This window comes from Anarhichas minor, unplaced genomic scaffold, assembly GCF_050575085.1.
Source record: "Anarhichas minor isolate MPS153535 unplaced genomic scaffold, ASM5057508v1 ptg000045l, whole genome shotgun sequence".
NCBI lineage: Eukaryota > Metazoa > Chordata > Actinopteri > Perciformes > Anarhichadidae > Anarhichas > Anarhichas minor.
In genome coordinates, this window is record NW_027466491.1 from 6,720,399 (window position 1) to 6,747,529 (window position 27,131).

A 27,131-nucleotide genomic window follows, 5' to 3' on the forward strand; every position below is an offset into this window, starting at 1 on the left:
AACAATTAAATTAACTATATTCAAATTGAACACGCATATAAAAAGATGAAGCTCTTTTTACATCCAGTAAATACCTCAACATCATAAGTTGAAGTTTAACGAATAGAAATATCACTACTTAAGACAAAAGCAACATTTTGTTTCCAATAAATTCATTTATTATGTCGTGGGACAACATTTACAAACCTTACTGTGCAAGTACAGCTGTTGCTGCGTTTTGACGTCAGCATGCCCTGAAAACATGGCAAATGTCTCCTTTCTCACCACTATTATAGATAACATAACTCATCTTCTTGTGCTGCAGTTAAAGGCATCAAATAGCTTTTTTCCCCCCCGATTATTTCATCGATACACTGGGCAACGAATTTAGAGCTTGCAGAAAATACAAGCCGACAAAATACTTGATTCAAACATATGTATACAGGTAATTAAATCAGGTAGATCCACTCATATCATAGCTACTAAGGGAAACAATTATTCACATATTTGTTGATTAATTCAATGAATATGGCCCTCTGTGATGGGAAAAATAATCATATTTACAAATATATCAAAATAACAGATTCAAGGGATATTTGCCATAAAACATACAATTACCATACAAACTAATTCTCAGTCACATTCTAACAAGAGTAGAACAAAAGCACTTGTGGCATCATAAATTAACAATCAATTTCAAACTACATCCGATATCGATGCTTAATTTGTTCTAATATTTTTCGTCCAGGCTATTTACATGCACGCATGTGTAATGCCACACTTGTCTGCGGTTTTATTGCTATGAATTGTAATATATGTCCCCCCCCCCCCCAAAAAAACACTTAAAATAAATTCTCCCATAACTTGACATTTAACAAGAAGTAAGAGAAATTACAAAACTATTCAAGTGTGATAAACGTTTGTGAAAAACTTTCAGTGTTGGATGAAAAATAACCCATATATACTATTACAATCTACAATCGACAGAAAGAACAGAGATTGTTTTCCGTGTGGAGCTTCAGGACAGTTTGTTCCGGGTCAGAACAAGAAATAACCTAACATCAGCAAAACTGAACAATCAAAAGTGATAAAATACAATCAGTGAATGTACATTCAATTGCAATGACTAGAGGAACCAACCCATCGGCATAAGGCTCCAATTGATTTGATCATTCCTTATAAAATAACCAGAACAGTTAATGAACTGAATGGAAAATACAGAACCCTGAAAAGGAATGAACAATTTAAACACAAATTAAAAAGAATCAGGTCAAACCTGTCACACCAATCTCAACACAAGGGCCTAGTTTGTCAAAGAAAAATCCAACAATGAACAGTTATGGACTGGATTCTAGCAGGTAGAAATGGGTTCAAACCTAAAACAGATAATTATGTTTACTAAAGAGTCATCTCCCTTAAAGAACCCATAGTGGCTTGCATATTAAGGCTGCATGTAACATCGCAAGACGATTTGTCGGTGTCATCCCAGTGTTTCGTTTAAACAATATATAAATTCACACATACATTTATTTTTTTTATCTAATATATACTTGAAAGGCTATTATTTTTGTAACAGCGTAAATGGGATTCTAAGTAACATAACATATCTTACACTGACGGCCATTTTTCTCTGTGATCTTCGCCTGGAATCGTCTGGAAACTTGTTGTTGATTTCCCATCTTTGAACTGTCGATCTGTGGAAAGTAACATCTCAAGTGGTCCTTTAATAATCTGCAACTTCTCTTCTCCGACACCAGTCGGGGAGAAAAAGGGTTAAATATAAGGCAGAGTGTGTTCTCGTTTCCAGCCGCACTGTCGATTCAAAACAAACCACTTTCTTCTTTCTTCACATTTGTTAATTTGTGATAATTTATTACTGGATGTCTTCCACATAGTTAGCAGGATAGAGGCCGGTCTTTCCATCCTTAAGCCGGCCTTTGCACCAACCCTGATCATCTTCTTCTCCAACTTTGGTTAGTTCTTCCCCTGGAGGGAGGAGGAGGAAGGGATGAATATTTGTATTGCAAAAACCCGACTGGGATCCGACAGACTTGTCAAAACGTTTGCTGTTGTTTTGGAGTCTTTCACACCACGTACCTGCTTTAAAGGTGAGCTCGTCCTGCTCCTGTCCATCGTAGTCATAGAGGGCTCTGACAGCCACCGATACGACCGGAGAAGCCGGCTCGTCTTCGAATGGATTCCCATCACCGTTGGTGGAGAAGGGGTTACCACCCGTGTCTTCATCCGACCAGTCCGGAGTCTTCTCCGTACTGCTCGCACTGGACGGACGGACAAAAGAGACAGTTAGAAAAATGTGTTTTTACGTTCATCTCGGGGCCTTTACGCATCGACGGGACAATCCAGCATGCCGGGCGGAAGCAGGGACCAAAATTCAAAGTTAGAAAAAGCGAGAAAGATAAATGTAACACCAAGTACAGTTAAGTCAAACACACAAAAAGCCAAAAGTGCATTTCAAGATCCAGTGACAGCTTTGCGATTCATCCTGAAAACTCCTTTTCCATTTAGTGCAAAAACATGCTTACTTTCGGCATCAATGCTACAAAGCAAGCGTTTGGTTCGGGCAGCATGACAAAGTCTCTTTGATGCCACTTTAAGATAAACAGCTGCAAGTGAGAGGGCACACAATGCAACAAAACAACATGACCACACATGAAGAGACGCAGAAAAATACAGCAAACATGAGACCAAGCAAGACAAATCAGTGTTGTGAAGGCATGATTGGAGTTTAACCCGAACGGCCAACAGAGGGAGCCACCTAAACACCAGAAAGAACTTGGCTCCGACAATGTTATAAGTGGAAAAAACAATAAACACACACCAGCACATATATAAAGTATTTACAGTCAGACCTGTCCCCAGTGTCTAGAATTGAGAAACTGGTTTTATGTATACTTCTTTTGAAGTTATACAGCATGTACATTTTCAGGCAATCGTGAGAAAACTGATACTACAGACCAATCGTACACATGTGTGTATAAGTGTGTCCATACTCAGATCTGACTGTAAGACATTTCCCAGAGGCATGGGCCCCCCCATGCGCATGACATGTAATGTTCTGCAAGACACGGCACTGTAAGAAGTGAGAAGGACAGACACGTATTGGCGTTGTGTGCCAGCGTTCCGGCGACCATGCAGCGCAACACAACAAGCTGCCACCTGAGGGAGGAGAGAGGGACGTAAGGAAGAAGGGATCAAAGTAACCGAGACAAAGAAACGGCGCGGAAAGAGACGCGGCACGATCGGCGATTCCGTGACAACAAAGATAGAAACAAGAAAAAAGGGTCAGGAGAGGTTGTTTGGGAGTGTTTTCTCTTCTGTTCACCAACGTTTTTATTTCCTCTTTATTCACACTGATGTGGTTGACTGTGGTCTGCTGCTCCACGGCCGTCTCCTCCTCCTCCTCCATCTCCTCCACCTCCTCCACATCTTCTTCATCGAAGGGGTTTGAGCCCACTGGCGCCGTGTTAGTGGGCTCAGTCAGGCTGACAGCATGGGACACAGTGAGAGATCGGTTGTTGCATTGCACACACACACACAGACAGGAAGACACACCTGTGGCATACACGGCCTGCAGACATGCTTAAACGTGCACATGTTAGCATACCCGGCTAACAAGTGTACTTCCTACAGTAGTGGGCGTCACCAAGGGGCTTAGTGAACAGTAAAGTGTGGCTTTGTTTCACTAGATAGATGACCCAGAAATGATTGTATTTCTGTGTAATAAAGAACCTGAGTAACATCAACAAGGTTGTACAATCAGTTTTGCTTGTTTTGACTTGAGTGCCACTGCTTATAGGACAAATAGGAAATCCTAATTATTACAAAGCTATAAAAACATCAATAAGACACTTTCCTAGCGACACAGCAAACACTTAATTGTCAGCTCTGGTTCGTGTAGGTGCTAAATCTCTCTGAAGAAGTCACATGACGGCTGTTTACTTCCTCCTATTGTCACTTTTCCGCATCAAGGAACAAACCTTGCAACGGCCCTCCACCTGTATCAGAGGAAACACAGGGTTTCTACTCCCTGTTTACCGAGTTACTGGACCGTGAACAGCTCTGGCTATCAGCAGAGTGTGTGAAGCGGAGAAATGTGAACGCCTTTGTTTGCATAGCCATGCTCACTGAGGAGTTATTACACCAAACACCGTCGGGCACAATGTAACTTTGGACGGTTCCAGTCAACAAATAACCCTTTACAACTACGATTCAATGTATTCAAAGAGCTAGTACCGTCGTTACAATGTTCATTGACGCTTCAGACGCTCAAAAGAAGGCAAATATGTGATACAAATGACGGCTTGTTTTTATCATGCTGATAATAGACTACTTAAACTACAGTCACACCCAATTATGAAGGAAATGAAGAGGGAAAACAATGTGCTGTAAATGCTGGATGGGGGAGAGTCAAGTCAACAGTCTCAAGTTCAGGGGTCAAATGCTTTCCGTGCCTGACATTCCCTCTGTTGACTCCTCAGTGCTCTCTGAATCCTGCATACACACCACTTCCTACCGAAGAGTTGCCAGAACACAGGACAGGATAATCACGACTAACCTCACTTTAAATTCGGAACAATAGATCCAACACACATAGCAACTTACTCATCCATGCAAAACTGTTGCTTTTGCACCGTGATGATGGACGCACGAGAAGTTCGTCTCTAAATCAGATGTTTGTTGTCGTTTCTATGAGCCACTGTTATGTCCTTGGTGCTGTTGCCACAACACTAGAGACAGATTTCACCGCAAGGACAAGCTAAGTTCTTATCTTATCTGCTCTTAAAAAGATTACATCATGCTATTAAAGACTGCCAATCAAACACGGAGAGCCTCTAAACCTTCTCAGAGCAGCGGTCTCAAACAAGCCTGTGAACTGCTTTTTTTCTCTCATGAAAACATGTTGAACTTTCTTTCCCTTCAATCGCAAACTTGCCAAATCAAAGTTTCACTAAACCGGCCTTCTTTGAACTTCCCAGTAATATTCATGCTATAAAAATCTCTCCGTGTGTGTGTGTGTGTGTGTGAGATTGATGTATTTCCACATTACTTTTTTTGGCTCGCTTTCAACTATGTACCAGCCGACTCGAGTCTCGCGGGGATGAATTATTTCCCAACAAACTCTGACAAAGTGTTTACTGTTGCCACAGAGACGGCTGTAGTACACCTAGACGTCACTCCCGGAGCTTCCCTCATGCAACGCTTTACAAGCATTCCTGAAGAGGAAAACGCCATGTGTGGTGCGCTGGATTATCTCTGATGTCGCGGGCTTTGGATGAGGAAGACAGGGAGTGAGTGAGTGTGTTTTTTGTGTGTGTGTGTGTGCGTTATAAACACTTGCTCAGTTAACCATGTGTGTGTGTTAGAGACAGAAATATCTGATCAGATATCTACCTGCTGCTGGTCTTGGCAGGCTGGACAGGCTGGTCTGACCCAGTTGAACTGATGCCGGTCAGTGTGACGCCCTCTGATGGCTTTTTCTTTTCTCGTCTGCTGAGGGTTCGGTTCAGGTCTATGGACCAGTCCTGGTAGACACACACACACACACATTAGAGTCTAAGTATTACTGTTTGGTTGAAAACATGCCTTCACAGCTAGAAAAAGTGGGAGATGAAGTCACAGGAATGTACACAGCACTATACGCACACACACACGTAAACAGTCCAGGGATCTGTGAAACATTTCACAGGCCGTGACACAGACCTGGGAAACTGTATATGCATGATGAGTGTTTATACAGCACAGTGTAGGCCTGATAAGATGAGACACACAACCAAGTACAGAATCCATCACCTGTTGAAAGAAACACAGCACCGAGGAGTCTCCCCTCCACCAGAGGCTAACCAGCGAGAGTGGAGCAAAAGAGACCATAACAGCAACACAGTTATAGAAAAGAAAGTTGTTTTTATACACATATATTTTATTTTTTTGGCCCACAAACGGACTGGTTTCATTCCTAGTCCCTGTCTGACCCTCTGATACATCAGGTCTTCCCGTCTGGCTCATGTTCCCTGAGACGCTGTGACATTGCTGAGCCATGGTGGCATCATGTGACGTACTGCAGGGTTCACATGGACAGAAGGAAGACTGGAAGGGCCACAGACGGGTCTACGTTCAAGGGTTAGTAAGAACAGAGAGTCTGAGCAGTGGTAAAGAGTCATTCTAGAAGTTCAGATATCCAGGAAAGGGTATGTAAAGGGAACAGAGGAGGATATGTCCACATACTTCAATGCTGTGGTGTCTGCATGTACCAAGTGCACATGCGTCTTAATATCCTTTGAAACTTGATACGAACCACCTCAACCACACACAGAGATAGAAGGAGTAAGGAGAGAGCGTGTTATTGGAAAAAAAAGGATCCCCCCCCCTTGGCTGTTGTGAAAAAGAACAGCCCTCCCATGCAGAACTCACTAAAATGGACCTTCTTCTAAAGGAGCGAGGATGGGACCAGTCCAAATTCTGTCAGACATGAGGAAAGGGAAGTAGGTGTGGAAAAGGGTTAAAGTGGACCACACAGTCAAAGCCTGAAGCTGTGCGGCATAAACTGAAAGTGCAGAAACATTAGTTTGTGAATGTAGAAATGACTTGGAACAGCTAATTACTCTAGGGATTGCTTCTCTAACAAACAACATGAACTAAAGAGCCAGTGACTTGCAGAATATTTGGATATCTACCAAGCTGGAGCCTCATTTTTTTGTTGTGCATGTGTGTATCGTGTCAGAGAAAAGACCTTCTAAAACCAAGCTTTACTCAGAAAGACAAACAGCCTGGTGATGATGGAAGTGGAACAAAGCGTATTTTCAGCAGTATGAGTCCATTTCCTCCGCTCTCTTTACTGGTGGTTCCTACAGTTGGGCCTGAGAGAGCACCAGTCTTTAAGACTAGCATTTCAAGATATGTAAGGACTTTAACTAATTCTTCTGTAATTATTTATCTCACTAAATAATGTAAAAAGCCTAGTTCTCCTCCATTTCTCCTCCATCAAACATGTAGCCTTCTTTCTCCATCTTCTGCTCTTTTATTAGTATGAATCCAGGCTGTAATACCTCAAACTGGGGCCAGTTCATTGGCATGCCGGGGCCGTGATTGGACCGGAACCATTTCAGGTCATCTTCAGCATCAGTAGCAGAGACCGTGTCTTCCAGCGTCTGGTAGATCGTCTGGAATCTATGGAGACAATGTTGTACATTATATTTCTAGGTGAGAAGCGTCTCTCACAGCTTTGTTCATGAGCTGCTACATCTAAGTATTCAGACATTAAATGATTGGTGTCTGACCTGTGATTGGTTGAGAGATCCAGGTGCTGTTTGACCTCCAGCAGCAGCTCTCTGAAGAAGCAGATTCGTGTGTCTTCAAACTGCTGCCACTGCTCAAACACCTGCTCCATGTTCTCCATATACTGAGGGGTCAACTTGTCGAGTTCCTCCAGGGATTTCTGATAGCGTTCTTTAGTCTGGGAGAAAAGGAGGAATGAGGTGACAATCGGAACACAATAAAAACACGATCTTGACACTCGACCTGGTCCATTTCCAAAGGTAGCCCTACCTTCTGGCCCTCCTGCTGACACTTCTCCAGCTTCTCCTGGAGCTTCTTTTGGGCGTCGGGGTTGTTGTTGCTCTCCAGTTTGCTGTTGGTCTCCCTGCTGGCTGCCAGCTTCTCTTCTTTACAGGCAGAGTGGTAAGACTTCTTCATTGTCTCCATCTGTAGATTCAAAGGATCAATTAAAATACAGGCAACAGCGGCAGACTTTTAAGGTAACTCAGAGCAGACCAAATGTGAACTAACTCCTACCAACTCACGTGAGGGAGGCAGCATGGAAACACTTGCGCCTGATAAGTGAGATATGTGACGCATCCATCTACTCTATCACTTTGTTTATATTTAAACTCCGAACAGATATGAATTATGGATGCAAACTCATCCCTTGTGCTTTTATCTGAAGAGTGTCTCGAGCTGTGCCCGGTGTAATTGGGGTATTCAAAATGAGTTGAATACTGTATCCCGTTTAGACTGTATGTGTCTATTATTGACATTCTGCCCCCATCAGCTGCTCTTTCTCTAGACCAGTTAATTAGCCTAATTTCCTCTCTGCCCTCTACCCACTTGTCCCCGTCTGTCTGGTCGATCAATAAACCACTCGGGCTACAAAGCTGCATTGTTCTGTCGCCGCTCAATGACAAGGCCAGGATGTCGCCACCCACTGCTGACATCACGCACACAGGAAATGGGGGGCAAGGAAGCTGGAGGTTGGGAAACGTTTCGTGGCTTTGAGCATACAAATACTTTGATGTGCACGTTCTTATATGCGTGCACAGAAACAGAAAGGACTGCCGAGTAAACAGGTTTCTAAAATGAAAGCAGTAGTAGGAAATACATTGACCTGATTTTGAACTAAGAAGCCTCCCTGTAGTGCCTCAGTGTTTCCTTCTCTTCTACTGGCAGTCAAAGAACTACAGGATACAGTTAGCACACGATGGCTAACGTTTGGCAATAGCTTCTTGTTCAATATCAAGAGGTTGCGACTGTGGTTCGGCTCTGTTGTTTAGCAAGCAGGTAGTCATGGAGGCAAAACAACAGCTAGCGAGTCAGTAATATGTAATCATGTGAACTGAAAATGACTTGCTTGTGGTAGCTGCTTGGCTGTTTATAGATTAAAACATTATACTGCATACACATCATACTATTTTGGTACCCAGTGAGCCACACCTCTTTGAGTTTCTTTGCCCAGGGTTTCTGAGCCTTGCGGAAGCCGTCATCAGCCTCTTTGGTCTCTTTGTAGCCTCCGATCATCTGTTTGTGGTAGGAGTCTCTCTGCCAGTTCTTCAGCTTCTCGTAGTCTTCGCCCATCAGTGCCGATTTCACCTCCATGTGGAGCTCGCTCACCTTCTCCGCCTCCGTGCACAGGGCGGACCACGCCACCTCCAACGTGCCATACTGAGGGCCTGAAGGAAAAGAGATATCTACCAGTCAAGGTCTGTGACAGTCATGCCTTCAGGAATTATGGGAAAATACATCCGTTTTAGAAAAATACCTTTTTCTATGAGTTGCCGCCAGCGCTTTCCCCATTCTGTCAGCTGCTGTGCGTAAGACTTCTCAATACGCGCCCGCTCATGAAGACAGCTCATCAGATCATTACAGAGCCGATTGCCGTCGTCGACCCGCTTCACCGATCGTTTGTAGTTACCAACCTGAAAACCAGCAACAGAGAGAGTTGAAAAGGAGCTAGAAAATGTTAGCTACGGCTAGCGCTACATCTATTTATTTAGAAAACACTGAACACATTTAGAGCAGCGTTATAGTGCAGTGTTGCGGTTAAGTTGTGATGCATCGCTAGAGTTATTCCAAGTCCATCAGATGTGAACGTCATCTCAACACACGACAGAAGAATGATGACCCTGGGTTTAGGGGCAGGTGGTGTGAAGGAATTCATGTGTCTCACCTCCCAGAAGCTATCGCTGGAGACATCGATCATGGAGCCATCGTAGGAGCCCGACATCGCTGCTGCCCTCAGTAACACTCAGTGTGGGGCCTGGAAAAACACACGGAGAACAGACAGGTGTCAGTGGATGTGATTAAAACAGCCTCTTCTCAAATATAGCATGGAGTGAGCCAATATCAGAGACCGTTGAGTTATTAAACAAACGCAGCGAAGAGGAAGGGAAAGATATGCTTTAATCACGTTAAACAATGTCATTCAGTCACAGCAACATTCCTCAGACATTGATAAGAGGGTGAATAATACGGTGCCCAAGAAAATAAATAGTTCAGAGGAGTAAGACAGAAAGAAATGGAAGGGGAAGTTGAAGTGTGTGATCTGGTTTGATAATCTAAGCAGCAGGTGGTTTCTTTTTTCATCCATTTCTATAACCTCACAACCCTCAACACACGACCAACTGAACCACAGTGGTTGCTGGCAGCACAGAGTCTGAGCTAAAGAAAGTGTGTAGAAGCACACAGTGGGCAGCTTCCGTTTCCTTCGGATGGGTACCACAGACACTCCTCTGTTACTCTCCTCACAGCCATCACTTCAAAATTCAACAGGCTCCCTTTATTCATCCCCTCCGTCCTCTTCCTCTTCTCTCTCCTCCGTCAGCCTGGAGCTTCTCCTCTACAGCCTGACTGGCCCTGTTCAGATCTACTATCTCGTAGATATATATATAGAGATATATATATATATATAGAGATATATATATATATATAGAGATATATATATATATATAGAGATATATATATATATATATATATATAGAGATATATATATATATATATATATATATATATTCAGATTGTGGTCACGCACAGCTGAGACCGACTGCAGTGGATTCCTAGCATCACAACTCGTCTAAAATGCATCTCAAGTGACCGCTCGAGATCGGATTTTACTTTCCAGCTCGCATTTAACTGCACCTCTGAGGAAATTGCGACCACTATTAAGAGGGAAATACGTTTGAATTCATCAGTGAATGCTCATCTGTCATTCTTTTACACAATGAACAGACTAAATGATGGATTCAGGACTAGTCTGATACTAATTCAATCATCAATGACATCTGATAAATGCTCATCTCTAATGTGGAGCTGTCCTCTTGTGATCGGATCACACAAGATGCATTTTAGTGCCGAGTGTGAACACACAAGGCCTTTATCAGCTGAGCGAGACAGCGAGAGGACGATGGTGTGTGTGCGTGCTGGCCAATGGTCAGTGGCCCGTACCCTCCAGGGCAGGACTTGGACAGAGGGCAGTATTGTGGTCACTGCTAGCTTGGGAACAATCCTCCCTTTAACTGTGTTTGTAGTTTGCAATCAGGTCAGTCAAACACACACAGCCGCAGACACACACACACACACACACACACACACGCACACGGAGATGTCACTTTTTCTAGAGAAAACCACAAGTTTAATTTGACTTCCTCATGAATGATAGCCTTTACATAACAAAGCAGACACACAAGTTCATAACATTTTATCCCTTGACTGTGATTGTACACCCTTGAAGACATTTAAGTAATTTCACTAAATTATTTTAACAAACAAATGCGTCGCTCAAACACACACACAAACTCAAACTATTCTATTAATAACAGCTGTAATATTAAGTGAATTATCCGAAAATTGATCTGCAGCTACTTTGATAACTGGTGAATTGAATCGGATAACTTTGGCTACACAAACATAAAAAACTTAAACTGTGAGTCCAGAGTTTTGTGTTGCTTCAGAACCCTCACAAGCATTAATAACAATATTAATGCACGAATAAAAAAAAAAAAAACACGGGAGCCTAATTCTCAGCATCACACACGACCCAGCCCAGTCTCATCTCGTCCCTTTGGCATTTCCCCCCACCAGCTGTCCACATTCTTCATTCACCAATCATTGCTGCAGCACAAGAGAGGGACACAAATATCTGCTCTAAACATGGCGTCGAACGCTGCGGAGCACAAACCTCCTGAGATCTACACGTTTCTATTAAATCAAGTGGCTCTACCAGCGGAATGTACAGTTAAAACATAAGGACATGCATATAGATACATATGGAAAATGACTTTCCATAGCCCAAAGATCTTTGTATTTGGAATTCCTTTTATCATAGAAGCTATTTCGCAGGCCTGATGTAATCAACAGCAAACCCTCGGCTCTGCAGGACGCGGGGAATGTGTTAAACAATTGAACGCAGCTTGACCCACAACTGTAAACAATGCTGTTGACTAAAGCCAGGTCTGAAGTCCACTGATTAATCTGCCCCTCGACAGGAGAACACCGAGTGCTACTATGCACAAGCAAAGACACACATGGGAACGAGGACGTTTGGTCGAGAATGTCAGACGGACAAATTCCCATCTGACATTGGGGGTTTTGTCATCAGAAATTCAAAGTGACAAGCACAAGAGACGACTGTCTTGCTGATAAACGCATGATTTCATCAAGGCTGCAGAGACTTGAACAGGGCTTCTTAGATTACAGGCTTAGTGATTACGTAATCAAACACAACAGTGATACTCACTGGAGTCTGATAAGGAAAAGTACCGAGCATGCTGGAATGTGGTCGCAGACGACAGCCTTAAGACAGAAGTGAAACGAATGCATTCCTCAGTGCTGCCATGTCTGAACCGGCTCACAAATCATTTCACAAATTTGCATCCAAATTTTGCCACAGATGAGGCGGACTTCAAAGTATTTTAAAAGTAGAAGTAAGGTTCACAAATATCCGTAATTTGTTCATTTGCAAGCGGTGATTCAGAGCGACAGCTGCATGTGCCCAGCTGAGGCCACAGATGGCCGTGTGTGTTATTAAAAGCACATGAAAGCTTCCTGTGCTATGCTGTTAGACATCGACATGAGAGGCCGATGACCTTCTACCACCGCCACCGGGAAAGGGAACATCGGAGAAGAAGACGCAACCAAACGTGCACAATGTCGGAAAGACGGCGGGGCATAATAGACCCTTGTGTGTGTGTGTGCAAGAGCAGGTTCTTCCCACACAAACCACCAGCAGACTAGACTGTGTCTATTCACCCCGTGTTTATGTTTCCCAGAGTGCTCTGGTGTCATGGCTGAGGAGCAGGAAACAACAGCAGAGACAACTGACAGGCACATGCATACCTGCCCTGCAGTTTGTCTAGTGAGTGGGAAATATAATCAGAGACATCAACCTGAGAGGTATTTCATCACAGACTACACACACATTTTATATCATTTCTGTTATTTTGAGCACATTTGAGTCATAAAGATGTGTGCGTGTGTGTGTGTGTGTGTGGGGGGGGGGGGGGGGGGTCGTGTTATTTAAACAGTAGTGATAGAGGCGAGTCACTTCAGAACAAACGCTTATCAGCAGAATATAGCAAGGACATCAGAATAATGTCACACAATCTCAACAGTTCGTTCCGCCTCACTCTGGCCGGCCTCCTAATCAGTACCTGCTGGAGAGGGGAAACGTGTGCACGGTGAGTGGCCTTATGCCGAGGTTCAGCCTCGTCCGCATGATTGTTAGTGTAAACAAGAACCAACACCGCTCACAGGTTCTGTCTAAAGGAGAATGCACGAGTTCAATTGAAACGCTTCCATCCCGAAAAATCTTTTCGACCGTCCGAAATGTCAGTGTGAAATGTCTGTGTGCCCACGTAAAACCAACAAACAGTCCTCAAAACCCAAAGATGTTCGGTTTGCAATGATTTACCAACTGTCACTCAAAATTAAAGAAAGATAAAAGAAGACACAGCAACACTCAACTCACAATCACGAGTACAAGAGCTAACCATGGGGATTGAGGGTGCGATTACATAACAAGCATGCTTTAAAAACACTCTAGCGCTCTACTTTGCCAATGTCTTAATCGCATGAAACTTGCTTATCTAAGCAGGGGTGATATTTTTTTTGTGTTAGTTTCCATTTCCTTCCTTTGTTGCATAAAGCAACTGCAATATCTCACAGGGAGGGAGTGCAGCTGAGCCGATCTATCCCTTCAATATTGCACTTTCCCAGCAGGACATTGCTAAATCCTGACTGGGCTGAGAGAGAGAAATACAACCATTCCTTTGCTTCTTTCTCTCTGGTTGCACACAAGCTTGGAGGTCAAAAGTTTCCATGGCAGACGCAGGTCACAACCTTGATTTTCTTTCCCCGTCAGTCATTCACCTCTGCCCTCCTTCCTCGTGTGAGCTCAACAGCTGCACGGGGACTGCTGATCAGACAGCAGCATGGCCTTTCAAACCTCTCGATAACTCACTCCAGCTTTTATAGAGATCACCGTTGGTCCATCAACACCAGGTCCACTGTAGCCTCATCAAAAACCCCTTTGCTCCACGGTCAGGGGGAAAAACAATGGCATTTGTTCCACACTTTCAAGCATTTTCCACTGGACAGGCCAGCGGCATAAAGAGGAACATAATAGAGGGAAATTCAGTATTACATGACAGGGAAGGGGAGATCCTGATGTTACTGACGGCCAAATTGTGCTCTTTTTCCTGTGGAAGCCCCGGTCCTGCACGCAGAGTCTCATGTGATGCATTTGAAGCTGCAGACCTTTCAGGAAAGTGCCATAAACAAGAGTCATCTGGTAGCCCTGTGACCTATTATGGTGTCTTCTTCTATACTGTATCTGTGCACATACAGCAATTCTCTCTACCCCTGTTTTTCTGCTTTCTTTGAGTCCAGCTATGGCGGATGTAGTTGATGTTCGCTCATACGACTACGGCTACATGAAGTACATGACTCAATTCTGCTGGACAATGGCTCATATCCTTTTAGCTGCTTTGTGTGCGAGTCTGCTCGTGGAGAATACACCAACAAAGGTTCCCTGGAAATGGAAGAGCAGAGAAATTGGGATACCCAGTCTAAGTTTAGCTTGGTTCTGTGACAGAGCAGAGCGAACAGTTCACATGGCCCCCCCAGAAAAAAAAAAAGGGGAACCACAGAGCTTTCACTACTGCTTCACCCTGACAACAATACTCCCCCAACAAACACAAACCACATATAAAAGCTTGCAGTCACTAGGCACGTCTAAACACTCAGCTGCATGACTGTCAACTTCCACTGATTCATTACAATGTCATGAGTATTGACTGTCACACACAGAAAATAGGCCAGGCTCCAAGTGATTAACAACCTCGTGTTGACTTCTGTAAAATGATCCCAGCATTGCAGCCACTCCAATGAGAAACCTAACATATACTTCTGCACATGTAACTTGGGTGAAATGTGCAGAAGTGCCAGGAGTCAGGACTGAACTTGGCAGCAAGTTGGCACTGCGCAATGTAAAACCCACTGGCTGGACGGAGCACAGAGCAGCAGGAACTGAGCCATCTCTCTCCATAGGAAATAATATAAAAGTATGTAATATTGTAGGCATAGCATGCAAGATGATATATGACATCGACCAGGAGGTTATCTTTACTTGCGAAACCCTGCCCCGCCCTTCATCACTCCAGGCAATGAAACACTAACGTTAGTCTCTCTGATACAGAGAGTCAATGGCGAACTAGTTTAACTTGTATCTTACATCCTAATACACAACATAAGTCACTGAATTACCTCTATTGTCATGCATTTTACTAACTTAAATCGTGTAAAACTTTGACCACAGTGCCATCCTCCTTAACTTTAAAGTTAGCCCCCTGACGTCAGCTCAAATGTTGGCGAATTACCCACAAACCTCCTTGGCTAAAAAGTTAAGCGATAACACGTACAAAGTATTTGTTTAAGCTCACCTGGCACCGGTTTATTCCCGTTGACGGGTCGTGTTTAAGTGAAGAGTTAAATTCTCTTGGTGGTGTCAATTCCCCAAATCTTTTCGCCCGTTTTTCTGCTCCGCAGCGGCAGCACCATCGACCGACTGACTGACACCACCGTCACTTAGCCACAGCACGGCACGGAGCATCCGGTCCACCTTTTCAAAATAAGACCAGCAGTGAAAGGGTGAAAAGTAAACAAGTAAATGTAGAGTGAGAGTATTCTATACTTCGAGATGAAATGACAAATATATTTTATGTAGCCTAAATATAAAATCATATTCATTCCCAACAACATAATTAGGTTACATTTGTATTATCAATAGAGGCACCACAGTGTCACAGCGAGGGCCAAACACCTAACTTCCGCCCTTGCAATATTAAGACTCGCTAGCTTCATCATGCAAACGAGGGAGAGGCGCGGCTGTCTGACGTCACATCCCTTAAAAAAGTTGGTGACTTTATCATGAGGCACCCTGGGCACTGGTTCCCGCTATGAGGTCTGGGGCCCTCCAGGGGCCCTAGAGAGGCTTCTAGGGCATGTCAAGCTGCAAACTAAAGTGGAGCTGTAGGATAGCTTGTTTCCCCATGTAATAATATATCTGTATAGAGATATATAACATTATATCTACGTTGCTATTTTTGATTTGTGAGAAGTTAGATGAGAGCTGTTAGATCAAATCTTTCTCTTAACTGGAATGTAGACACTTTACAAATGCTTTAAATAACACATTTCTGTAATCATTTAAAGGACCAGCTCACTGAAACCACAAAAACACATTCACTCACTCTAAAATGAGCATTTATTTATTGTCAAGGCAGCACCAACATAGATGTTTTATTTAAAAGGATCGACACAAACTTAAAGGCATTGATGCACTTCTCATAAAGAGAAGCCCAAAACAGAAAGGCTTCATGTCATGTACACAACAAACGCTGCACAGTCTATAACCACAATAAAGAAGTGAAAACCATCAGGTGGGAACCTATTCTCATGTCAACCCTGTTCCTTATTCGACACACCTCAGATTTGTTTGATTAATCTCTCAATAAATGTGTATAAATCAACAACGACTTATACAGATCAGGAGTGTCAAACTTTCAAGGAGCGGTGCCACGCAGAGACTTTACTGCAAGCAACAGCAAGAACTTGATTTAATCACAATCTGCTTGTTTACTCTGGGAACCTTTCACCATCTTTCCTTCATCTGTTGACAAAAGACGCCCCTTGTTTTAGAGTAAACAGAGTGATTTTCATGATAATCTTAATTATAGACTTACGCCTTGATTGATGGGTGAGCATACTGCCCTTCTCTTTTCTTTAAAATCACCCTAATCATTACTGAAGTAATACATTATTTCCAAATGGCTCTAAAAGCTAAGTTTATCTGGTGACACTTTGTCACTTTGTTTAAAAATACTATAAAATGACTATACTGCAAAATAGATCAACTCATCATCGGTGTTTCAATATTTCGGCTGACAGCTAACAATGCACACATGTTAGTATTTAAGATTCTAGATGAGCAGCAGATATGGCGTCAGCGGTCCAACTCAAAATGCAACATATCTATTATTTATTCAAGCAAAGTAATGAGGGACAATGGGGTTCAGCACTGAATACAATCAATCATAATGAACCCCCCTGCATATGCATATTGATAATAAACATATAAAAAAAACATGATTCAATTCTATTTTGCGGTCTATACACATTTAGTACTGTAAATTCTGCCTGTCAGTATATTATATCTTGTATTAGTGAGATCTCTTGTTCCTCTGTCTTCTTTTTTCGTCTCACAGAGCTCCTTCTTTATAGCACCTGTGTGGTCGGTCTAGTCAAAGTGTGAGGACTCGGTAATCATGCATAGTTCAGGTCGTTGCAATCCTTCTCGATCACGGTGGATTTTAAATCCTATTGATGTATACAACATACAACTTTCTTTTCATTTGTGTAGTTGCCATTTTGGCCGCCCTAGCCATCCTAGGACAGGGATCTTTCTGTTAGAATGTCTTCCCCCAAGGTGTCATCCATTGGTTTTCAGTTTTTTTCCTCATCCTCTTAGGGAGCTTCGGCTGTGGGTGGGAACTGCTATTGAGTTATTGACACCACCGACATAATGTCTACATTTTTAGTTACTCGTTCATACAAACAGAGACAAACTCCGGCCTTTAAACTCCCCAAATATGACCACATTGTTGATTTTCCTCCCCTCCAGCAGCAGAGTTGTCGTCCCCTGTGAACTCAGTCAGTGAAATGTGGAGACAGGGAACAGACTTTTTTCTTCTTTTTTTTTTAATCCCCCGTACCCCACTGTTGGACCCTGTCATGATGTACAGGAAGTAATTAGGAGTCCGCAGTGTCACCTCACTTCCAGGTGGCGGCAGCGGGTCGAACGCCTGCACTCCCCTTGGTACCCTTTGACCCCAGGGACTGACCAGAGCGGCTCCGCAGGTCACGCTCGGCATTCTCGCTCTGCGCTTGCTCCTCGTCGTACCTGCTGACACACAGAGGGAATCAGAGACGGAGGAATATACGCGTGAGGGCCCTCCTGTTGACCCTGCTCTTTGCCTTCACATGGACTATAGATTATGCAAACAAGGGGCTTAACTCAAACAATACCACTGTGCTAAACCCACATTACAATGAGAAGCTCTCAACCCTTCGATAGCTCAGTTGGTAGAGCGGAGGACTGTAGTGTCTATGCAAGATATCCTTAGGTCGCTGGTTCAAATCCGGCTCGAAGGAGTGACTTTTAAGTGTTTAAACCTATGACCTATAGTGTTTAGCACTATTCCTACTCAACATAATGTGAACACTAATTCAGTTATTAATATAGAGTATCGAGTAATACTCTATGGATCAGTAGGTCATCCATTATGAACACAACAGTGAAGGTAGTGTGTGCTTTAGCACCTTGTTTACACAGTGTCATTTATTCAATGGGTTTCATATCAGGAAAATCTGTGCCAAAAATATACTTTTACTAAAAGGTATTCCTTCTGGTACATCCACGACCGTCCTCCGCTCTGTTGGCAAATGCAACAGTAGCAAAATGCATTCCTGTTTCCTGTTCACAATTAATCATTAATAAACTGGTGTAGTGTAGAGAAGGGAGTCAGAGTCAGTCGAGGCGGAGAGTAACGTAGTCATTTCCTCCCTCTGGTTGTTTTTACATAGAAATCATATTTAAACAAGGTGCCAAAGCACACATTGTGTTCAGAATGGGGCACCTGCTATCTTTACTGTCTTTACCATCTGTTCATCACCTGTTGTTGTAACCTCACATAAAATAACACATGAACTCTGTTGAATAAAAGCCACTCCTTTGAAATGTACTTAAGTCGGAGACTAACATAAAGTATGATCACCAGTTCAATATGGTCAACGTATTGGCTACAGCACATTTTCACAGTATACATTTCCTCCTCAAATCTACTGTTGCTGTGCAGGTATATGTTTACAGAAAGAGCAGATATAATCAGAGTATCAAGCGCATTTTGTTGCACTACCAGCTACAAATTTAAAAGTCACTCCTTCGAGCCGGATTTGAACCAGCGACCTAAGGATCCCTGTCATCACCACTACAGTCCTCCGCTCTACCAACTGAGCTATCGAAGGGCACAGAGTCAACAGCCAACAAAATCTGACTGGACTTTTTTCCAATATAGATTTTTAAATATCTATAAGTATTTATATATTTAGGACTTTATAATCTCCAAGTTTTTTTTCAGAATATTAGCCCCTCCCCAACTTTATGATCTTTTTTAAAACTTTAATAGCCCTATTACGTTGTCATAGTCTAACCACACTTTATCTACTACTCTATCCTGAGTTACTCACTTTCCTACCATACTGCATCACAAACCTCATCAGTGAAATATGAACTTATTACAAATGCTGTAGAACAGTATATTCCACAACGCACAGTCCTTGGAGCCGGATTTGAACCTGCGACCTCAGGATGTCTCGTGTTTACGCTGCAGTCAGGCCGTTGAGTTTGTCTGAATAGATTTTAACGTCACTCACAGGACTTGATAGTTGCCCAGCGCCTCTCGGGGCGGACTGCGATTCCAGCGGCAGTCCGGGATGTCCCCGTTGGGCGTGACGATGTTGAGGGTGTCGTTGATGAGGTTGTACTTCAGGATGCGGTCGTTGGCTGTGCTGGAGGTCAGCGAGGGAGAGGCATTGACCTGAGAGGGACACAGACAAAGACGGAGACTTTTACAGCTGAGCTCATTTACACACATTCAAAGAAGAAGAATGAGCGGCAAGAGATGACGCAGCAACTTTGACATCAACACACACACACACACACACACACACACACACACACACACTTAATCCCTTAAGTAGGCTTCTCCCTTTTTGTTTTGCATTGCCTGTTAATGACAGTTGGCCGCTTGCATACATACTTGCAGGAATATTGAACAAATTATAGTACCGGTATTCCTTGCAGAATGTGGCACATATTTTTTCAGTCCCTCACTAAAAGAGTCAACTTCACGTCGCCTGAAATAGATCAGATTGGTTTCTGTTGCCAGAAATAGTTCGGGCCTAACCTGGAAACCCAGCAACTCATTGCACGTCGGTCACAGTGAGTGCAGTAAAATACGACAGCCACATGACAAGCACAATATTTAAAATGTTAAAACAGAGGCATCCTATTTTAAGCTAAAGACAAGCCAGCAAATAGCCTGTATTACTTGGTGCAGACGCAGTTTGAAAACAACAATGCACTGAATGGGTTAAAGACACACCTTCAGCACACATTTGAATACTGAGAGGCACACGTTCAAACACAGACACACAGAGATCAACCTCAGGGGCATTTAAAGTTGCTTAACACTGAAGGAAAAAGAACGTGGAGTCAGTGTGTGAGCATGTTAGGTGCTTTGGGTTTGGCAAAGTGCGCCATAGGAACAAGGCGAGGAAAAACAAGATGTTCTGAAACAGCAGAGGTTAACTTTTAGTAAATTCACACCATTTTATGGGAGTTGTAGGTGTGTATGCGTGTAATAACTCCTCCTGTTAGATTACTCACCTCAATAAGCCACGGCTTGAGCTTGTCATCAATGATGATGTCATACCCGTAACACTCAAAACAGTGCTTGTCATTGTTCATCACAGGCTGGGAGAGAGAAAACAGGGAGGCTGAATTAGGAAGAGGAATCTACCTACACTGTTGCTCATTGTTGGGGATTTTTTTATTTCACATTAGATGTGAAACAGAGAATGATTCAGCAGGAAAGGGTGTGAGCGAATGGAGTAAAAATATACCAGAGGACGCACAAAGTAACCTGTGTGTCGAGGCCAGAGAGGGGAAATGAGTCAGACCATTTATTAAGAAAGGGAAGTGTGCATTGAGTTGAGTGCGCTCAAAACAAAAAGAAATCCCCACATGCATGTGGTTTGTACAGGTGTGTGTTTAAAAGTGCGAGCCCACATTACTGAACGCTAAAAACTCCCAACAGGAACAAAGTATTAACACAATGACGGGAGTCTGCGACATGTGTGGAGCAGTGGGTTTTGAACCACCCACAAAGTACCCATGGCCCTTTTTCCATGGGTACACTGTGGGTTGAAACACTAATAAACTACTGTTCTCAGACGAATTCGAACCAGATCTTCCAGCTGTGCTATCAAAGGGAGACGAGGAGTCATAATCTCTACCGACTGTATTCACCAGCTGTTCACAACATATTGATTTAACGTAACAAATTATATCAAAACATGAACTCCTCTGAAATGTAGTCAAGTCGGGGACAATGATCAGCCTAAATATCAATGTATTGGGAGTAAAAAGATCTGTTTTCACAGTATACATATATTATGAGTTAGTAATAAACAGTAAATAAAAAGTATGAAGAATTCACTTCTTTTTCACATTGGAGTGAATTCACTATCCACCTCAGTTCCTTTTATTCCTACTTCCTTGTTTCACGTGCTAGAGGACATTTTACAGTTAAAAATCACTCCTTGGAGCCGGATTTGAACCTGCAATCTAAGGGTGTCTAGTATTTCCACTACAGGCACTAAGTTTATTATAGGTGTCATAATTAGGACAAACTTCCTAAAATCCTTATAATGTTGCAATGTCAGTTAGCATGTAGTAATTGTGACATATTTCGAAAAATGTAATTTTGGAGTAAAAAAGTCTTCATGTCTACTTACAGCCACGGCCTTCAGTGACTGCACCACGATCCAGTGGATCTGGTCGAACAGTCGGCTGGTCACCTCCTTCCCTCTGGTGCTCTCTAGGTACAACCGGAGGTTACTGACCGTCCACTTGCCTCCATGGACGTGGTTGTAGTCATCCTGCGGTAAAAGGTACAAAGTACAAACTACATTTTTCGCACTTTTGGGGGAGTTTGCATTGAGTTTTGTTGCAAAAAGATGCACAGGTCAGCTTTGAGAGGAATGTTATGGATCAGTCACCAGATACAGACTTACCCCATGTCTTTGGATGGCCACATTGGTGAGGTGAACAAACATGTTGTCCAGTTCACTGGTGCTGGGCGTGTACTTGACTGTGCAGAACCTACAGAAGCCGAGCTTGTACCTGAGGATCAAACCACAAGCGATTATTGTCATTAGTGATTAAGCCGCCTGCTATTTTCTCTATTAATCGATTATAACGTATCAGAAAATAGTGGGAAATGCCTGTTACAATTCACCAGAGCCAGAGGTGTTCAAATAGCTTGTTTTATTCTACCAACAGCCCAAACCATCTGTCTTCTGTTACATGAAGATGATAATTCATTACTTCTAAATGGTGGTAATATTCAACGTAAAAACTACTTCCTATATATTCAGGGCTTACATGTAGCATTTCAGAGGCCGATATGTTGTCACCAGAACGTAGAGACGCAGGTCAAACTTCTTCCCTCCTATCAGCAGAGGATTGTCGATGTACAGGGAGATCACGTAGGCCTCCTTGCCACTAGACGCTGCTACAAACCTGAGGGCAGAAACGCAAAAAGCAAAAATCACAAACCTTGTTTTTGGTTATTTTTACTAAAAGAGAATGTACGGCACCATGCAATTCTATGCAAAGAGTACCCTCACGGTAACTCACGTGGAGGTGCGGCTGTCCCTGGACCACTTCTTGATCTGGGACAGTTTGTTGATGAGGAAGATGCCTTTGCCCTGAGCCTTCCCGCAGGGCTTCATGATCCAGGTGCTGGACGGGTTCTTGCGGTACTCCTCCACAAAGAGATTATAATCGGCGGGGAGCATGAACGTCACGGGGACAAAATCTGCATGAAACATAGAAACAAATACATAAATATATATTTTGCTTTGTATGGGAAAAGAATGTGTGAATATCTCCAATCATCCCTCTAATGGACACCTAGATAATTGTATTTCCCGTTCTCGTCCTTCTCTGCCAGCGGACTGCCTTCCTTCTCCAGCTCCTTGCGGTAGCGTTTGATGTTCTTGATCATCAGGTCCTTCCTGGTCAGCTCGTAGTGGTTGGGGAAGTGGTTAACCATCTGGTCATCTGACAGGCGGTAGCCGGTGTCCACGCTGAACACATTTCTGATGGTCTGGATGCTCATCCTACACGTGGGTACAAACAAACCTGCATTATGGTGATCTGAGGAGTCTGGAGCCAAGAAATACGTGTATATGTACTTGTATTTTACCAGAATACTTCCACTTAATACTTTGCCTACAAAACACGTCCAAATTATCTTATTATCTCACGACCGCATAGATTTAACTTGTGACCGTTTGGATGGGCCCTGACCCCAAAGGTGGGAACCGTGGACTGATTCTTAAGAAGGATTTTAAATGCATGACCTTTGCTTGTGTTGTACATTGTGTTATTGGTACTTTTTCATAGGCAAAGAACATGAGTACTTCTCACACAGCATACTGTGTATGGGGCTTGCAGAGGATAGTGTTGATGGAGTAAGGAGTCACATGGAGTGAGGATAAGGTGTGAACTCACCAGTAGAAATTCCAGTCGTCGTTTTCTGTCACTTGAACCCATTCCCTCTTCTCAAAGTTGTTGATGAGCACCGATTTCTCAATATCTGTCACCCACTTCACCTTACCGGCCATGATGCCTCCCACCAGGGTGGAGCACAAAAACAACAACAGGTAAGCAGATAGAAACAGACAGATTCAAGAGAGCATGCAGCTACAGTGCACCAGTGCCCTACCTGCAAATCAATGTCAGGAAACAGCCAGTCATCAGCATCAGCTAGCCGGGGCTGGCTCTGTTAGCAGGCTGCTGGATCCTCCTCCCAGGACTGCTGCAGAGGCTGCAGGGCGGACATCACCCAGTCAGTGATGCAATCTCAGCAGCCTGTCGTTTAGCTGGCGGAACACGGCGACAGCTTTGTCGGCATCGTTGTTCGCTCCGGTTTACATCAAATGAGCTGCAACTATGTTGGCGGTTTGATTGCAAGCAAGCGGACTATATGTATTGATCTCCAGCGTCGTAAAGCTGCACAACGCTGATGAGACGCCCACCGCGGTCAAACTACTCTTCACAATAAAAGTCGTTGTTAAATTGACGACATATACACACGCGACGAATTAAATTGCGACGTAATTGCAATTTTTTTTAAAGGATTTTTCTTAAAGCAAGAAATGTCTCGAGCGCGTTAAACGACGTCGTCATGGGCTTGGTCCTCCCGGAAGCATAACCTAGCAACGGAGGACGCGGTGATGTCATTGCTCGACGTCGTTACGTCAGTGTACCAGCAGGGGACAGTGTCTGGTCGGACAGTAGTAAAGCACAGTGCAGAAATAAATGAAGAGTGGCTTATATTTGTATCTGTGCCTCTGATTTACAGCCTAATTTGATATAAAAATAATTTGTGAATAAAAACAAATAGGTTTACAAAAACATTGCACAGATTTAGTGACTTAACATTTCTACAAAAACGATTGAATCAAAGGGACACGATCTTGTATGTATTATCATAACATTATATATACACATATTATTATTATATGTAAGTGATTAAAACTATGCAGAACAGGAGAATATCACACAAAATGCAACAGGTTACATCGCAGCAACACAATTGTACCATAAGGCAGGGACAGTATTGGAAATAGATTGAATATAGTATTGTTTGGGGATGCAAAGCAACTTTCCACACTGAAAGATGTTGGGAACATTTTTTTAAATTTCTCTTGCAGACAAAGGTTCTGTTATTAGTACGAGCAGATAGAGAAAATAAAAACCGAGAATTCAGAAATGTAAATGGCTTTTGCTAAAACAAAGCTGTATCTTCTGTTTGATGGGGATCCTGTCGGCCCCTGCTGGTAGCAGCCTCTTGGTCGCAGCATGTAAAGGCGTGTCCAGTCATATTTGTGGCAGTTACCTGAGAGCAACAAGATTAAAGGACGCTGCTGTAAGTACAGGGAAAAACCACACCAATATTTCTTCATTTTATTACTTACAAAGCGTTTCAATTATAATGTCTTTGTATGTATTACAGGGCGGCGTCCACTTTAATCTACACAGAAGGTAGGTTTACTTCTATTTTACTTTTTTATTGTGCATGTACTTGTTTTACTGTCCGAGCGGGAGCATAGATATCTGTTTAATATCTAACATAATACTATTCCAACATACTACTATATACTTGTTGTTTTGTAAAGGTTGTTAGTCATTTTAGGATTAATTAATATCTGCTAATGTGCAATCTATGATCTTCAAAACGACCTTTGTTTGCATTGGGTGTGAAGGATGACTTCATCTCTTTGTTATGACAATACAGTATGGCGAAGAACAACAGGCTATACTCGAAAACTGTCCTCTGGATATTGTTTTGGAGCTTAAGCCATGATCATATTATTACAGTTCCCACATTTATGGGCTATATTATGATGGTGTTCTTGTCTTTAAATAGGTATAAACACAATAAACATAAATCCATGTAATTATACTTTTTACACAAACTTTGTTCTGTACTTTATAGAAAGTATAAATATATAAATTCCATGAGTACATTATTTGGAGCCAGTGGTGTTTTATTTCTTCTTGGTGAGCTAATAAGGGCAGTTTGGTTGATTTGAGTTATGGAAATGGCGCATTTGCATTAAGTCACGAGTGCAGGTACACCAGGAACTGGTCTGAGGACAGGTGCGTGCATCAGGGAACACACCTGACAGTTGGGGAGAATAACAAGTCATAAATCCAGTAATAAAAGGTAGATTAGATGCAGTTTTGTGTATACACTAGTTCTAGAGACACAAGGGAGAACTTTAACACACTTGTGTTGGTGTATACAGTAGTAAATGGACTTAATCCAACAGGTGATGTCATCTCTTCAAACCTGGGAGAGCCTATTTTACCAACCTGGCTTCCCCCCCCCCCCTACACAGCCACCACCTATCCTGGTCACACGAGCCCGTGTTTACATAACCTGTTTATGAACGTTGGGAGTCAAGCAGCGATAACGCTTCCAAACCATGGAGCTGCTATCTCTCTCTCTCTCTCTCATGTGGGCTCATGTGACTTATTTGAATAAAACCGGTTTCTCCTCTCAGCAAACAACATGGTGGAACAAACAAGACAGCCGAGTCGTGTCGTGTCCCCCCAGGCTGGACCTGGTGACGTGGACACGGACACCCTGTTTGACGTGAACCTCAGGTACAGCACTGGCCCTTCACCTGCATTAGTCCTGACAACAACAGCTTCAGGCAACAGACCATGTGGGATCCATAGTACCAGAAATAAATAATATGTATAAAAAGGCTTTAGTTTGAGTCTTTGGTGGAGGGATGTGTTTTGTTTCTACATTTAATAAATATAAAAAAACACAAAATGTACACACTATACTGTAATTTTCTGTGTGTGTGTGTAGGATAAATGACAGAGCTGCATGGGCCTTTGGGCACCAGTTGGCTGTAATCGGAGATCAGCTGGACCGGGAGTGGACCGGCAGACCGCCAAACTGGCTGCCAACTCCTCTCCACATGCTGAGACCCGCTCAGGCACTGACAAGGACCATATATCGGTATGAAATCAGGAAAAAATAATAATCTACCTCTTCACCTTTTTACGTGACTGGCTGTTAAGACATTGTAACTTCTTGTCGTCCAGAGATATCCACAGTCGGTTACGGGGCTTCCAGGGCCTGTCTGCTGCGGTGAAGGCCTGGATAGCGAGCGCTGTGCCTGGGCAGGGGATCCTCAGAGCGGACGCCTGGGTAACACTCACACTTCATAGGAGTACAAAATGTCTGATCGCACTCAGAATTCAGACACAAATATAATTTCCATGTATCGCTTTTGTTTTGTTGCTAAATTATCAAAAGAATAACTTGACTTCCTTTCATCTCACAGGTGTCCAGTTTGAAACCAGTAACCTGCACTGACTGGACCAGAGGAGCACTGGTGACTGTGGCACTGGTGGCTGCGGTGACCATTTTCGGTGCACTATGGGTGGAATGGAAAGCCTAAAAAAGGGGCCATGAGCAGGTCTTTTAGGCCATTATATATTCGACCAAAATATGTTTGCAAATGAATGACAATTATTGCTAAATGTTTGTTTCTGCCGTTTACTTTGACTTCTCTTTTTATACTATTTGAAAGGTGTTTTGAATTTGACGCTATACGACCGTAAATAAGATTTAAAAAACAATAATACTATTAAATTTGTCGGGGCATGTGGGAATTGTTTAAAAGGGTTTTCCAGTGTTGCCCCAGGGAGTTGGCCAGCGTATTGTAGCAGTAGCAGTTGGTTCACAGTTGTATTAAATGTCAAAAAGCATGTTTCCCATGACCGGACTGTTGCTGGCCTGCAGTCTTTTGTATCCAGATTAGTTTCTTACTGGTTTAAGAGGCCAACATTTTTACATATGCAGCCTGGCTTAATAAAAAAAAAAATGAAGGAAGCTGGACTTTGTTTCTTTTTCATACAAATAAACTTCTAA

The 27,131-nt window shown here is 43.0% G+C and overlaps 3 protein-coding genes and 2 non-coding genes across 6 annotated transcripts; 2 read left to right on the plus strand and 3 right to left on the minus strand.

Annotated features, from left to right (window-relative positions):
• Positions 1–135: 135 nt before the first annotated feature.
• On the minus strand, positions 136–15,355 carry pacsin2 (protein kinase C and casein kinase substrate in neurons 2). Of its 2 annotated transcripts, XM_076111335.1 has the most exons (11): positions 15,204–15,355; positions 9,437–9,526; positions 9,029–9,185; positions 8,704–8,939; positions 7,543–7,698; positions 7,275–7,450; positions 7,044–7,164; positions 5,392–5,522; positions 3,327–3,482; positions 2,077–2,258; positions 136–1,965 (listed from the first exon to the last, which is right to left on the minus strand). In XM_076111335.1, exons 2-11 carry the CDS (start codon positions 9,491–9,493, stop codon positions 1,853–1,855), a joined length of 1,485 nt encoding a protein of 494 aa, XP_075967450.1. In that variant the 5' UTR covers positions 9,494–9,526; positions 15,204–15,355; the 3' UTR covers positions 136–1,852. The 2 variants fall into 2 exon arrangements, with proteins under 2 accessions (XP_075967450.1, XP_075967451.1); XM_076111336.1 differs by lacking the exon at positions 3,327–3,482.
• Positions 15,356–16,015: 660 nt separating this feature from the next.
• ttll1 (tubulin tyrosine ligase-like family, member 1) lies at positions 16,016–23,327 on the minus strand. Its single transcript, XM_076111903.1, has 9 exons — positions 23,183–23,327; positions 22,580–22,788; positions 22,304–22,484; positions 22,049–22,186; positions 21,679–21,787; positions 21,400–21,543; positions 20,270–20,356; positions 19,255–19,418; positions 16,016–17,722 (listed from the first exon to the last, which is right to left on the minus strand). Exons 1-9 carry the CDS (start codon positions 23,293–23,295, stop codon positions 17,593–17,595), a joined length of 1,275 nt encoding a protein of 424 aa, XP_075968018.1. The 5' UTR covers positions 23,296–23,327; the 3' UTR covers positions 16,016–17,592.
• trnay-gua (transfer RNA tyrosine (anticodon GUA)) lies at positions 17,887–17,973 on the plus strand. The gene is given in 2 exon segments: positions 17,887–17,923; positions 17,938–17,973. It is a non-coding gene; the product is annotated as a tRNA-Tyr (tRNA).
• Positions 18,760–18,846, minus strand: trnay-gua (transfer RNA tyrosine (anticodon GUA)). Its single transcript is given in 2 exon segments — positions 18,760–18,795; positions 18,810–18,846. It is a non-coding gene; the product is annotated as a tRNA-Tyr (tRNA).
• Positions 23,328–24,572: 1,245 nt separating the features above from the next.
• Positions 24,573–27,101, plus strand: bik (BCL2 interacting killer). Its single transcript, XM_076111862.1, has 6 exons — positions 24,573–24,602; positions 24,690–24,718; positions 25,744–25,846; positions 26,061–26,213; positions 26,300–26,405; positions 26,542–27,101. Exons 3-6 carry the CDS (start codon positions 25,752–25,754, stop codon positions 26,656–26,658), a joined length of 471 nt encoding a protein of 156 aa, XP_075967977.1. The 5' UTR covers positions 24,573–24,602; positions 24,690–24,718; positions 25,744–25,751; the 3' UTR covers positions 26,659–27,101.
• Positions 27,102–27,131: the final 30 nt, after the last annotated feature.